The following is a 15,113-nucleotide window of genomic DNA, read 5'->3' on the forward strand; positions in this document are numbered from 1 at the left end:
GAAGGGAACAACCTCTCTACTAACCCTAATCGGGTAGGAGTGTATTCCCTCTTGCGCCCTATGTTCCCAACTATTCATCTGGTCTTATCCCAAAAATGGTAAGCTTATTGAGCAGAGGCAATTGGTCTACTCTCACCGTTTGCAGATCAAAGGATAATCCCGAACAAACAGGAGTTCATAGTTAGCTCAGGATTAAGGTTAAGTTACCTAAGTCATCGCTTTGAAATAATCAGTCTTAAATAGTAAAAAACGTTATAAAGTAAGAGTGACAGGTTTCGTGGTCTGATCTTGCACAAAACTCATTTGCACAGAACATTCTCACTCATCATGTCTTAACATGCACGAATTAGGATCACTTCGTATGTAGCACTTTACAACATTTTGTAACAACTACAGAGTAGGCCGCATCCAATAGTGTTACCAGAATAAGGTACCCAACCTTATTCATATACTATAGATCATTTTGACTATTTACTTGTATGTCTCTACATAAAGTTCAAGTACTCATATAATAGTCAAGGGACTTAGGTTTATTGGATTTCTTAAAAACAATATATTCAACAACAACTTTATCAAATTCTCAAAATAAGTTCTAATATTTACAAACCACGAGTTTTAGGATATAAAACCCAACAATATCAAGAGCAACATTATACGCAAAAATGTTGTCAATAATTAACGAGTTCGATTCAATCTTTTTTTTGTCATGACATAGTTTATTGAAATATTATTATCTTTAGGTATTTTACCTTCCTTACCAATCATGTCAAGGATTTCTTCATGGATATTTAAATCTTCAACCAAATCTTTTTTTACTATTTATTATTTTTTTTCGAGGATTTTTATCTTTGGAACCCACTGGTCTACCACACTTCTGGTGTGTTCTAGACTCATTAGTGACAACTTACTGTGTTGGGATATTAATTTTCGATGGAACATTTGCAGCTGGTATATATGACTTAGTTACTTTCTTTGCATCTATAAATGCATTTGGTAACTGATTTTCTATATTTTGCAAATGAATTATCTTTTGAACTTCAAATTCACATTGATCTGTACGGAGATCTAAATTAGATAATAACGATGCATTCCATGTAATTTGTTTTTTCAACTTCTTAATTTCTTTCTCTAATGTTGAAAAATTTGTCTCATTAAAATGACAATCAGCAAATCGTGCAGTAAATACATCACCCGTCAAGGGTTCAAGATATTCAATAATTGATAGGGAATCATATCTAATATATATTCCTAGCCTTCTTTAATGACTCATCTTAGTACGTTGTGGTTGAGCAATAGGAACATCTACTATAGATCCAAAACTTCTCATATGGGAAGTATCTATCTCATGGCCATAAGTTAATTGTAATGGCGAGTACTTATGATAAGTTACTGGCCTAATGAGTACAAGTGATGTTGCATACAAAATAGCATGTCTTCATACAGATGTAGGAAGCTTAGCTCTTATAAGCAATGGTCTAACAATTACGTTTTGTGAATGATTCTGCTAAACCATTTTGTGTGTGTATGAACATGAGCTAGAGGATGTTCAACACTTATTCGAATTGACATACAATAATTATCAAAAGCTTTGGATGTAAATTCACCAGCATTATCAAGAGGAATGATCTTAATTTTATAATCACAAAATTGTGCTCTTAACTCAATCATTTGAGCAAGTAATCTTGCAAATACAAAATTCAACTTGGTAATAAGCACATGTGTGACCATCTGCTAGATGCATCTATTAATACCATAAAATATCTAAATGGTCCACTTGGTAGGTTAATAGGTCCACAATATCACCATGAATTCGTTCTAAAAATGTAGGTGATTCAACCCCCACTTTAGCTGGTGATGGTTTAATTATAAATTTTCCTTGAAAACAAGCATCATATGATAATTCATTAGATTGAAGAATCTTTTGGCTCTTCAATTGATGTCCATTTGAATTCTCAATAATTCTTCTCATCATTATAAACCCTGGATGACCTAATTTGTCATGTCAAATTGTAAATATGTCTGGATTGTTTATTGTTGCATATGTTTCAATTACTCGTATATGAGTATAATATAATCCACAAGATAAAGCAGACAACTCTTCCAATATACATTTTTCATATGAGACAGTAGATATGATATAAAAGATACTCCATATTACTTTTTCTATCAGTTTCAATATGATAACCATTGCAACGTATATCTTTAAAACTAAGAAGGTTTTTCTTTGATTGACTAGAGATCAATGCATTGTCAATTGTAAATTTTGTTCCTCTAGGCAAAATAATATTTGCTTTTCCAAATCCTTCAATTAGGTCTGCAGAACCTACTATTGTATTAACTTTTTCTTCCAACATTGTCAGTTTGGAAAAATATTTTCTACTTGTAAGTATTGTATGTGTAGTTACACTCTCTGTTAGACATAGATCATCTTTACTCATTTTTTAATCACTCAACGTATGAAAATGACCCAAGTTTCTTCATTAAAAGAAAATAATTACAATAAGAAAAACAACATTTGGAATATACAAATGTTAACATCTACTAAGAGGAAAAAAATATGGAGATGAATACAAAAAACAGTAAATCTAGATATTTTCAAAGTTAAAAAAAACACTTGATGTTCCATCGATTCTATTGATTTTCTCTTCAAAAGATTCAAAGAAGTCCGCCACATCCAAATTTGTTATATGGGATGGGTCAAATATGTCATTATCCTGGTATGCAACATTTACTTCCACATTTTTCTCTTTTTTTTTCAGGGATGCTTGATAGAGATCAACTAAGTGGTTTGACATACAACAGGTACGTGACCAATACCCAGTCACTCTGCATCGAAATCGTTTACTTTCAACACCTTTTGAACTGTTATCTTATAGAGTTTTTCCTTTGTGATCATCATTTTGTGTGATTCTTTTGAAATTTGAATGATTAGAACGACCAACACGAAAATAATAATTACTTATTCCTCTGCCACGATCATGACCTCGACTACGACCACGACCTCACCTCGACCGCGATTATTAACATACACAACATTCACTTCAAGGAATGGTGTTGTTCCAATTGGTCGAAATTCATTTCATCAATAACTTGTTATTTTTGTTTAGCCACAAGAAGACATGAAATTAGTTTAGAATATTATTTAAACCCTTTCTCTCGGTATTGCTACTACATGAGCATATCCGAAATGTAGAAAAATGTCTTCTCTAACATATTAATTTAAAATTTTGGAGTCTCAATTGCATTCATTTACGATGAGCTTTAGGAAGAAAAATTACTTTCTGATGATTATATTTTTATGCATCCAGATGTATTTTGGCATTAAGTATTAATAACAAATAATTATTACCATTAATATCAAATGTTACAAATTCTAATTTTTGTAATATTTTTCATAGTAACACTATTACAAAATATTATATTTATATTAGAAATTTAATATATATTAAATATGTAAAACAACATTTAATTTATTGATTATAATGAATAGAGAGAAAAACCAACATACCTTTACTACCTATCTTTAGTGGGGAAAATGAAAGAAACTCGTATTGATAACGTATTGTGTTAACACAAATACCAATAAAATATAATATAATATAATATTAAAATAAATTAAACATAATATATAAATATATTAAATAAATAAATAGCAAAAGTAAATAAAATAAAAAGGATGGACTTCTCCACTTTCTCCAATCTTTTTGGATTTTACCTGATGTGTATCTTCCAAAATTCACCACATGTCACTATTCATAGGCAATTTGACAAGTAAGACATGAATTACATGAATACTAATAATGTATAATATTGAGACACGTGGATAACATTTTGAAAAATAAAGACATGACACATGGTCAATGGACACTAAACATAAACATAAACATTTAATGGACATCTATTATCATAATATTTATAATAAATACTAAATGGTTATCCATTGAAGCCAATTGTATAAAAGATTACTAATTACCTAAAATATTTTAGGTCCTTGTGAAAACAAACTCCAACTTATGAGAATGATAACCTATTTTAGTAAGTCAGATCTTAGGCAAATTGAATTAAGTAGTTATCACACTTGACTAACATATTTCAGTTAATTTAACATTTATGGTTCAATGTGCCCTTGTAAGTTGTAACTTGTCAAGAAGAAAACAAAAAGAACAAATAACAACAGCCATTACTCCTCCAAAACATAGATTATCAAAATTTGGGTTAGTTTTTCCATCTTGGAGATTCTAGAATCTAATGTAACTTACAACAAATGCACCAATAAATGAATTTCTATACAACATTCCTGTTCCTATCCATCCAAACGAAGGTGCTAAGCAAAACAAAACCATTTTTTTTTTCAAAACCTGCACCAACTTCACAGCTCTCCAAGGCACAGCAAAGTAACCAATACCACCACTGACCTCTATTATCTATGTTCTCCTTAATCCTCTAATAAAACCCTTCTCTCCTCTTCAAAATTATAATCCAACTTTTTGTTCCGAAAATATCGCTTCTAAGCTTCTCTTATTCATTCTTCTTTTCTCAGTGTTTCTAATACTTTTTCATGGTTTCCTTCTCCTAACCTAATATTATACATACACCAGGTGATCTCGATCGCTTAAATATGTACATGAAAGGGAGGGGATTTTAAATAAATGCCTACCAGGATTTGCGAGTGCCGATATGTCAGAGTATCTCCCGATCACACACAACCTGCTGTAGTACAATCCTGTTTAAACGAATGTGGTGGAGCTAAATTGTACTTCAGGTATTAGCCTCTAAGAGTTTTAAAGTCTAACTTGCTCATAAGCTTTCATGACCTCAGAACTGAATTTTTCCAAAGCCTCAAAAATTGGAACCAAGCCTGCTTGTATGCTATTTGAAGCAGCACTATGAACCAGTTTAATGGCATCCTTGTGTTTTGCTCTTTCATCATATAACTTCTTCCTCAATGAATCCAAATTAGCTTTCAGATCATCTGGTGGTGAAACTTCATTTTTAGAAGGAACTTTGGAAAGTGCAGTTCTTCCTGATGCCTCATCTTGGTCAGATTTTATCATTGCTCTCTCCATTTTCAAGGTTCTAAGGTGTTCTTCAAAATCCTTGTAAAGGAAATTGGCTTTGATTCTCTGACGTTGTTCCTCATCTTGCCTTTCCCATAACTCATGTAAGTTTAAAGCAAAACCATGAATGGCACCAACCACTTTATCTTCTGAAATTTCAAGCATAGCATGGTGCCAATCATCACAAATAATGAAAATTGGCGGAGCTCCCATCCGACCTGGTGAAAAAGGAGCAACTCCATCAGCGGTTTCTTCAGGCTCTTTGTTAAGGCATCGTAGGAGCCATCCATTTAATGATTCAACATAAGCTTTTTGAGTGCGAACCCAATTGCTAAATCTGCTGCACCAATTGACAAGTTCCATTTCAAGATCCACAGTAGCTTTCAGACTCTCATCTCTTCGAGAGCCGGTTCTAGCTTTTAATGAGCGAATCTTGCTCTCCATGACTGCTTGAAATTGTTTCTGGTGACATTTGAGAATGGATCTCCACATTTTTATCCACCTGCATGTAACAAAGAGGTTTTAACAATGAAGACCAAACATGTCATGACGTGCAAAATTCATTACTTGTTCATGTCAAGCTACTTGCAAACAAAAATGCCTTAGCAACTGCCAAAGCTAATAGGCTGTTTGTAGTGATTTTATCCAAGCATTTAAAAGGTATCATGTGAAATCCTTTGTTAAAATAACTAATGCATATTGCATCTCTCTATTTAATCTTTAGCAGAAAAGAAAATTTCATACGGTTCCCTCAACTTCAAAAGAATTGACTAATCAAGATCGGAAGTGTTTGAATACCCATGAATAAGATCATTTAATTGAGGCTGCAATTCTTCATCCCGTAACTTCTGTATCCTGCTTGATATAGCATCAACGGCTTTGATACAGACGTCGATCTTGGTTGATAATTTTCTAATAGAGGCATGAGTAGCATCAATTTTACTGGAATCAGCTCCATGTTCGTCTAACCTTTTCAACTTTTTGCACAGTTTTTCATAAATAACACGTAACCTTTCTTCATCCTAGCCAAAAGCACATAACAGTAGAGTCAGGAAAGTTATTTCTATCCAGACACCTAATTAAAAGCAATCAAGCTACACGCACCAATCCTAGAAGTCAAATTGGAGATTTGTTATGAATACTGAATAGGACAGCGTTTTCATGTCAACTGCACAACATCATTCGAGCCATTTCCTATTCTACCAAAAAAAAAATTGTAGCTACCTTCACCCATGAGTTCATAATGTGCAGCCATCATTAAAGGTCATTCACATGCTTCGGAAGCTAGAACCACAGAGATTATTTATACATAACAAAAAATTTAAAAACACACACACTGAGATATGATAATTTCGTTCTCTCAAGCATTTTATTTTTATAGTTTCAAGAAAGACAGTAAAATGAACGCTAAATACAATCATATGTAATAACTTTCATATGTCTTGTCTAAAAAGGCTTTTGCCAGCAGCCCAATCCTCGACAACTCGAAGAATCAACAAATAGTTCTTATGCAGGGGCAATGCTAATCTTCGTTATATAGTCCAATCATATCCGGTGGACCCGACAACACAAGAAAAATCAAATAATTAAAACAAAAAAATTATACTAATATCAATTGATTATTTGGGTAAATTAAACATATCTATCTGCAACCTAACTAGAAAGCTCTTTTTGCAGCGCCTGACGCTGTCCATCAACAAAACAAGAGCCAAATGGCAAGGATCCTTAGAACAACTGCCCCAATAACAGAAGACCAAAAGAAAGTTGCAATAAGAATGAGCTTGTATTATTCAGAAAAAGTAGAGAACAAAAATCAGGTTGTGAATAAAAAATCGCAAGCATATGTCCTTAATAATAATTGTCTTATTTTTTATTAGAGTCTAGGATTGTTTGTGTGCACATGAATTCTATTTATCTTAAAACACATTCACCAAATTTGACAGGGTTCACATTGAAAAGGATGCCAAACATTCTCTATCATGGAATGTAGCAAGGATTGGGGGGGTATGAATGAGGGAAAAGAAAGGACAGTACCCACGTCAAAATTCAAACAATTAGTTCATCTAGACTCTTTACAAATTCATATTTTAATGCATTTATTAAGGAACACAACTGGAATCGAATCAACTACATAACCAAGAAGCAAAAATTAGAATATAACTTATATCCATCAGTACCTTAACTTCTTTATACAATTTCTTCTCCCATACATAAAGCTTCTCCAGCGTAGATGAAAGGCTTCCAGATTTCAAGTCAAACTCATTGCCAGGACTGCTCAACCCAGTGTATGCTTTGGCCATTTTCACCGTCTTAGGGTCCAACCAAATCAATGGCGGCTGAGAAGATGCTGAGGAAGGGGCCACCAAGTACTGGATCCGAGAAAGAATCACTGCAAAATAACAGGAATTTCTGTAACGCCGGCAACTAATTGTTCCCTCTAGTATATGGCAATAAACTATTCGCCAATATAGGCAGTAGGAAATAAATAAGATCCAAACAGTAAGTATTTAGAAAATATTAATATCAAGATGCATCTGGCAACTTCTAGAAATTCAATCCCAAGGTTACCTTGGGTCAAACTTATCAAATTCCAACAAAACCCAAAGCCAGAAAGGAGATTAGAAAACCTGAGGCCATAAACAACAAGACTTGCTGCCATACCATGTATTATTTTAGGAGTTGCATCCCTTCATTATGTTATTCATCCATGGAAAAAATGATGATCATTTCATATACATACACATATTGTGTCAATGTTTGTTAAAAGGTCAATGCAACCCAGCTCACCTGAGCGTGATGCGCCATAAATACTAGACATAGATTATTTACATACCGTAAATAGTAGACATAGATTATTTACATACCACGACAAGAAGCCAAAAAAGGTGCATTTAGCAGATTAATTATGAAAAACTGTTCCATTGAGGGAGAGAGATGTTTTAAGGATATAATCAGAAGAAGAAAAAGTTAAAAGACCAGTCCCCCCGTTGGTACCAACCTTTAAGTACAGTGATCTTAGATCGATAAGGCAATCTCCCCACTTCAAGCAACATGGCAACCTCTTTCCCATAGCCAGAAGCAGCTTCAAATTCATCCTTAATTTCACTCACAACTTCCTGGAGGTCCCTTGTACCAAAGGCAGCAAATGTGGCTAAATTACTTTTCTTGGAAGATTCGATATCCAATGTTGAAGTCTCCTCAATCTCAAAACTCACCTCTTTCTTCTCCACTGGCTCCTGTTCCGATTTTTTAGACACAAGTGTATCAGGACTGTTATTTATGCCCTTTTGCTTTGATACCGTTGAGCTATCACTATTTGGCAATGGCACAGGCTTTGAGCTGTCCCCACTACTCTCCGGTGGTACAAACTTTGAAGTTCCCTCCCCTAAATTCAGATTCTTGTTCATCGCCTCCACCTTCAATTTCTTCCTCTCTTTAATTTCTTCCAGAGCTTCAGGCTCCGTTTCATCTTCCAACTCAGGTATCCCTTCTCTCTCCCTCACTTCATTGGAATCAGGACTGCTCTGAATGGAACCATACCCATATCTATTTCCTGAATTATAATCCTGATAACCATTATCATAACCATCAAAAACATTCATAAAATCCCAAGCAGAGACCTTCGGCGGAGAAGGCGGAGGCGGTGGAGTAGCAGGGCGCCTTGGCTGCTGACTGGGCATACTATAATCCGGGGGTGAACCCATTGAAAACCCATAGAACCCTCCGTTTCCATACTGCATATATGGCGGATAACTGTACGATGGACCAGGCAACTGCCCATCTGAAGCTGTATGTGTTTCCGGCCCATCATACATTACCGTCGTCGCCGGAGTGGTTGACTTCTGCATATAATAGGCGTATGTATTCGTTGAACTCCAATCCCTTGGGGGATAAGCATAAGGAGGAGGATGGCTATAACCTTCAACTTGTACTGGGATATCCCTTGGCGGATAAGCAAAAGGAGGATGGCTATATCCTTCATCTTGTACTGGGATATCTCTGGGCGGATAAGCATAAGAAGGATGGCTATGACCTTCATCTTGTACTGGGACATTCCTTGGCGGATAAGCATAAGTAGGATGGCTATAAACTTCTTCTTGAAATGGGGTATCCCTTGGCGGATAAGCATAAGGAGGATGGCTATGAACTTCATCATGTACTGGGCTATCCTCGATATGAATATGACCCGAAGAATTGTGTTCAGATTCAGACTCCGATCCAGATGATAAATGCAAGTGAGAACCGTCAATCTCGTCTTCATGAGGAGAGGGCTCATGTGAAATCGAAACAGAATGTAAAACCGAGGAAGAAGAAGACGAGTTTATGTGTTTCTCACCAGATTTCGGTTTCTTCCTCTTCCCCTTCCCTTCATCGGATGGCAGTGTAAGAACAGGAGAGCCATGAGAGGATGATGATTCAGCACCAGAGATCACAATCTCTTCGTCAACAAATTTACGTATAGCTTCACCAATGTCTTTGAGAGACTGAAAATACGTAACATGAGCTGCAGCAAGAGCATAACGATGTCGAGACGCGGCTTTGATCAACTCCTTCCGTTCTCTACAAAGAGTCACCAATTGAAGCTCGTCCACCTTGGATCCTCCACAGCCCATGGTAACAGAAACCACAGAAAAACCCCAGAGCAAAACCCTAGGCCAATACCACCAAAGAACACCGGCATACCCCTCCTAATCATAGCCGCCATATCCGCCCGATTCCAAATCGATGGAGATGAAAAACAGGGAGAAGCATCATGAGCAACATCGACCACTCCAGATCCAGAAATAATCTACTGGACAAGAAAAGCAAATTTCAGAACAAACCCAACTACAACAAGATACAGATCAAACGAATCGAACAGCATAAACTAAAAAAAACAAATCACAGAAGCAGATCATATAAAAAATCAACTCCAAGGGGAAATGCAAAGCTCTGATTCACACACATTACAGCAAACCTCCAAGTGCGAACCGATAAAAGAAAGAAACCCCATTAGAAAGAGAGGGAAATCGCGCAAAAGTCAAGAAGGAAGAAGCACTGACCGTTGAGATCGATGAGAATGCGTAATAGCCGTCCATGCGAGGAGCACAGAATCAGAGACAGAGAGAGAAAGAGATTGAATGAATACTTGGGAAGAGGATTAATTAGAGGAATCCCAATTCTGAAAGTAAAAACAAGAACCGGAATTCACAAATTGGAGTGATTTTGGAGATAAAAAATTAAGAAGAAATTGAAAATAGAAAGAGAAAAGGAAAGGAAAACAGACATGGGAATGCGTGAAGGTGGAGATCTGAGCAAAATTTGTCCAGTGGGTATTCTTCTTTGTTTCTCGGTCTACTCGCTTGGCTGTTTGTCTGTGTGTTTCAGAGAAATTGAATTGGAAATTCAGAGTCGAAAGGAAGAAGAAGAAGAAGGTCAGAAACAGAGGAACACGAGGCTCGTGGAACCCGCCATTGGTAACCGATTTGTTTTTGTCATTATTGCATTGCCGCTTTCAGCTTTTTTTTCCCTTTTCCCTTTCGCTTTTTTCTTTTTTTTTCCTCTTTTTAAACAGAAACTTCTTTTTTAAAAAAAGAAAATTACCTTTTTTTAGTTTTTGAGGAAAAAAAATGTAGTACTAACTCATTCCCTTCATCCTTTTAACACGTCATTAAATAAAATTCGTAAACTTCACATAATTTTTAGATACAACCATTGTGACAAGCATGAAAGAATGTAATATGGAAAATTTTTCATACTAACTTAGTACTCTGAATTTTTTTTTCTACAATTCAATTTTTAAAACGAAGTTAAAAAATATACTTTACCTTTACAAAACTATAATGTAATCAAGATTACTGAAAATCAGATGAGTGTTGAATGCGTGAAAAATAGAATGTGGAAAGGAAATTAAATCATCAAATGTGAAAACGATGCAAAAGAGGGTTAGGTTGAAAATTGTTGAAATTGAATGAGTTTAATATTACAAATCGAACCCAAACACTCAATTCAAATATGGATTTTGGATTACATTACACTACAAACTCATTCCATTACGAACCCCAAAGAATCTTAATAGTATGAGTTTAATATTACAAATCGAGCTCAAAACACTCAATCCAAATATGGATTTTTTATTACATTACACTACAAACTCATTCCATCATGAGTACCAACTAATTCCTAATGAGTATGAGTTTAATATTACAAATTTAGCTTAAAACACTCAACTCAAATATGAATTTTGGATTACATTACACTACAAACTCATTCCATTACGAGTCCCAAACAATTCCTAACTTTCTTTCTCTTTTTTAAATGAATGATTTTTTTTTAAAATTTTATTACTTGCTTTTCACTTAATGTTTTTAAAAATGAAGCAATTTTTTTATAAAAAAAAGTTATTTTTATTTTTAGAATTGTACCTTCTTTCGATGGTGTGAAAATGGAAAACTACGTAAAAGTTTTGCTATATTCATTTGTTTTTATAATTTAACTTGTAAGGTTATGTGAACTTGAACCTTAATCTTTAACAAATTAAATTATAGACTTTATTAAATATTGTATATGCTATCTTTGGTTCAATTTTCGTTAATTTGCCAACTAATTTTAACATATAAAATGATGTAAAAACTTTTACATATTCATTATTTCAATAAAATAAAGCTTTCAACAAAAATAAGTTTGACACGTATTAACCATTTTATAATTTTGTCAAAATTTATAAATTAAAAAAAACACTCTATTGGTGTAACACTAAAAAAAAATTACTTCGTGTTATAGGTATGTTTTATAATTTCTTAATCCTACACGAGAAAAGCTTCTTAATGATTTTTATAGTGATAGCTTATTATAAGGTTAGAATGGCAACATTTTAAAATTTTAAAGTAAAAATGATTATATTTATCTAATTTTAAAGAATAATTAGGTAAAAGATCGAAAATTTAAGAGTAAAATTGATATAGTTTAACAAGTGAGAGGTAAAAAAACAATATCTTTAATAGTATGCTCATTTAATATATCTTTTACCTTTTAACGCTTTAAGATTGTTTGATTTGTTCCTTTCACGAAAAAAAAAAAAAAAAAAAAGGATTGTTTGATTTGTTTGTGCGTTAAAATATGGTTTTGTAATTAGAAATTGATTAAAATATAGTGTTAGATGTGTTTGAGATGACTTTAGGGGAAAACAAAATAAAATAATAATAATAATATTAATAATAAGGTTTCTTTTAGTCTCTAGATCGTGGGTTTAGGAAAAAAAAAACACTTTAATTATAAACACTCTTAGACAAAGTGTTTAGGCTTAGTTTACATCATTTAAAGGTAATTTTTTTTTTTTTTTAATCTCTACTGAGTTTGAAAATTTTCTCTGTTATCTACTTACTACCAATGGTTTGATTTATAGAGGTATCTTAAAATTAAATTTTTTTTAAAAAAAAAAGAGGACTCTCTTCTTTTCTTAGTTTTTAGGTCAATCAATAACCAAATTGAACCAATCAACTAAAATTGCTTTGTCGGGTCAGTCTGGAATCGGTCAGTTTGGAGGATTCTGTTTGAAAATTGAAAAAAAATCAAATTTTATGATCGGTTTCAATTTTTGCAAAGAAGAAAGGAAATAAAATTGAATCGACCGCTTAAATAATCGACTCCAAACCAATAATTTTTTATTCTCTTCAAATATTAATCAACATGTCTAATTTTATACTAAAAACTAAACCAAACTAGTAAATTACTAAAAAAAACTAAACCAAACTAGTTAATTACTTTGGATACTTCACTTTTTTCTAGAGCACTTTTATGTTACCAAAAAACATGATGCTTTTGAGGGAAAATAGTTTTTTTTTTTTTTTTTTTTTTTTCAATGAAGGGAGAAGTGTTTTTGTTCCTGCCAAAAATTGCTTCAAATATACTCGTCATTTTGTTCTTATAATATTCACTAGCATGCTTTTATTTTGTACTAGTTTAATATTTTTACATTATTAGACATAATCATTAAATTATGGTTTCATAATGATTTATGTTTAGTTTTTTTTTTCAAATTTATGTTTGTCACCTTTCAAATATTTTTTTTAAGGTAATTTTCATCTTTCTTAATACAATTTCAATTTTTAATCTAATTTAAAAAATAAAAACAATTTTTTAAAAAAGTTTACAAAATCACGACTTGACTTTTCACAAATATCCGTAAAAACTAGAAAGTGTATAACAAAAAATAGAACAACTTATAAGTGTGGAAGTAGTATTTATAAAATTAATTTTAAGAATAATAAAAATAATAATGATTTCAAATGAGACCTAAGTTATTAAGTTAAGACCTACATTTAAATTTTTATGACGATCAAAATTATGCGTGAAAGCCATAAATACAATATGACTAAATTAACATACTCTATATTCATTAAATAAATATTTTAAATTCACTATTGTAGTATAGACCCTTATGGATCCTGAAGGAAATTAAGACCTAAAATTGTGTGGTGATAACTTAAAACACAAGTTTGAATATTCGTTCATTCTAGGTCCGTGCTACATCGTTCTAAATTTTGTTTAATTTTTTAAACATTTATTAAAAATCAGAGATAATATTGCAACTTTGAAAAGTATAAAAATGCCCTTTAAATATAATTTGGGCTTTACTATCCATATATATATATGCTTTAACCACAACTATAGATTTATAAAATTGTAAAAGAGAATACATGTTATATTTTGATATTTAACTTTATATATATGGTTGTTTTCAAATATAGAAAAATAAACCATAATATTTATAAATACAGCAAAATTTTATTATTTATCTACGATAAACGACGATAGACTATTACCTATATATATGTGTATATCAGTGTCATCATGACACAGATAGTAGTTTATTACGATCTATTGTAGATGGACTGTGAGATTTTGCTATTATTTGTAAATATTTTCAACCGTTTTGTTATTTAAAATAATTGTTTATATATATATGAATATATTGCTTCTTATAAGATGTAATATATGAATGTATAAGGTGTTTGTATTAGATCACTGATGGGCCTAAAAGCTTAAGCCGATTGATGAAGGTGAATTTAATATTACAACATCTAATACTCCTGCTCACTTGTGGTCTTGAAATATGTTGAAGACCCAACGAGTGCAAATCAATGTTAAAATTGAGAAGGAAATAACATTAACATGTTATGATATTATATAAAATTACCAGTTAATCCAAAAATTTAAGCATGTAAATAAGGACAAATTTAATATTATATCATCCAACATTTTACTATAAGATTAAATAAATGTAATGAAAATGACATGGTGAATATATTATAAGTTTGTGGATTAAAAATAAACATTGAAAATATAAAGTGTGGGAGGTTGGAAATTTGACATTGAAAAGGAAAGGGATGAGAGGAACGCGGATGTTTGGTTGGGCAGAATGTCGTTGTTCATGCTTGCCCTTTCACCCAATCTTATTTATTTATTTTGCAATGAATCATTATTATTATTATTATCATTATTATTATTATTATTTCTTTTGTCGGAAGAGTGAAACACAAGCAAAGCAATCAAAGTCCATTTATGGTTCAAATCATATTTTAGTATTTGAATTTTTAAGTTTGTTTTGTCTTGGTCTATAAATTTGTAAAATGTTTTAATTTATTCTCGAATTTTAAAATATTTATTTTAGTTTATTAATAAAAAAAACAACTATTGTGATCTCTCTTTCTTGTTTTAAATTTAACAAATTAATGGCGCCACTTTAAGTATTTGTATTAGCATGTTACCGTGAGTATGGATGTAAGTCAAATATGTTAAAAGACGAACATTAAACAAAACAAAATAGCAAAATAACCTAAATTATCAAATTTTTATTTTTATTTAAAAAATATAGACCATGATATACATTTTAAAAGTAAAATTATCCACACATGAGTCCATGACTAACATCTTTAAATGTTTAAAACACAAAATAGATATTTTGAAAGTTCACAGAGCGCATGTCAATACCATTAAGCTAAGTTCATTTAGCTTATAATATTTTATTATATAACACATTTCAATAAAAGATAATTAATTTTTTATCCAAAACAT

General features: G+C 32.2%; 1 protein-coding gene across 3 annotated transcripts; it reads right to left on the bottom strand.

Moving 5' to 3' along the window:
* Positions 1-4,180: 4,180 nt before the first annotated feature.
* On the bottom strand, positions 4,181-10,547 carry LOC120086558 (DUF630 family protein, putative (DUF630 and DUF632)). Of its 3 annotated transcripts, none has more exons than XM_039043269.2 (6): positions 10,324-10,547; positions 10,100-10,218; positions 8,056-9,846; positions 7,235-7,446; positions 5,856-6,079; positions 4,181-5,559 (listed from the first exon to the last, which is right to left on the bottom strand). In XM_039043269.2, the coding sequence occupies exons 3-6, from the start codon at positions 9,668-9,670 to the stop codon at positions 4,782-4,784; spliced, it is 2,829 nt and encodes a 942-aa protein (XP_038899197.1). In that variant the 5' UTR covers positions 9,671-9,846; positions 10,100-10,218; positions 10,324-10,547; the 3' UTR covers positions 4,181-4,781. The 3 variants fall into 3 exon arrangements, with proteins under 3 accessions (XP_038899197.1, XP_038899199.1, XP_090173336.1); XM_039043271.2 differs by having other exon boundaries at positions 8,056-9,849; positions 10,324-10,501; XM_090317210.1 differs by lacking the exon at positions 10,324-10,547 and having other exon boundaries at positions 8,056-9,849; positions 10,100-10,238.
* Between the last annotated feature and the right edge of the window lie 4,566 nt (positions 10,548-15,113).

This window comes from Benincasa hispida, chromosome 9, assembly GCF_027475165.1.
Source record: "Benincasa hispida cultivar pf3 chromosome 9, pf3_genome.v1.1, whole genome shotgun sequence".
NCBI lineage: Eukaryota > Viridiplantae > Streptophyta > Magnoliopsida > Cucurbitales > Cucurbitaceae > Benincasa > Benincasa hispida.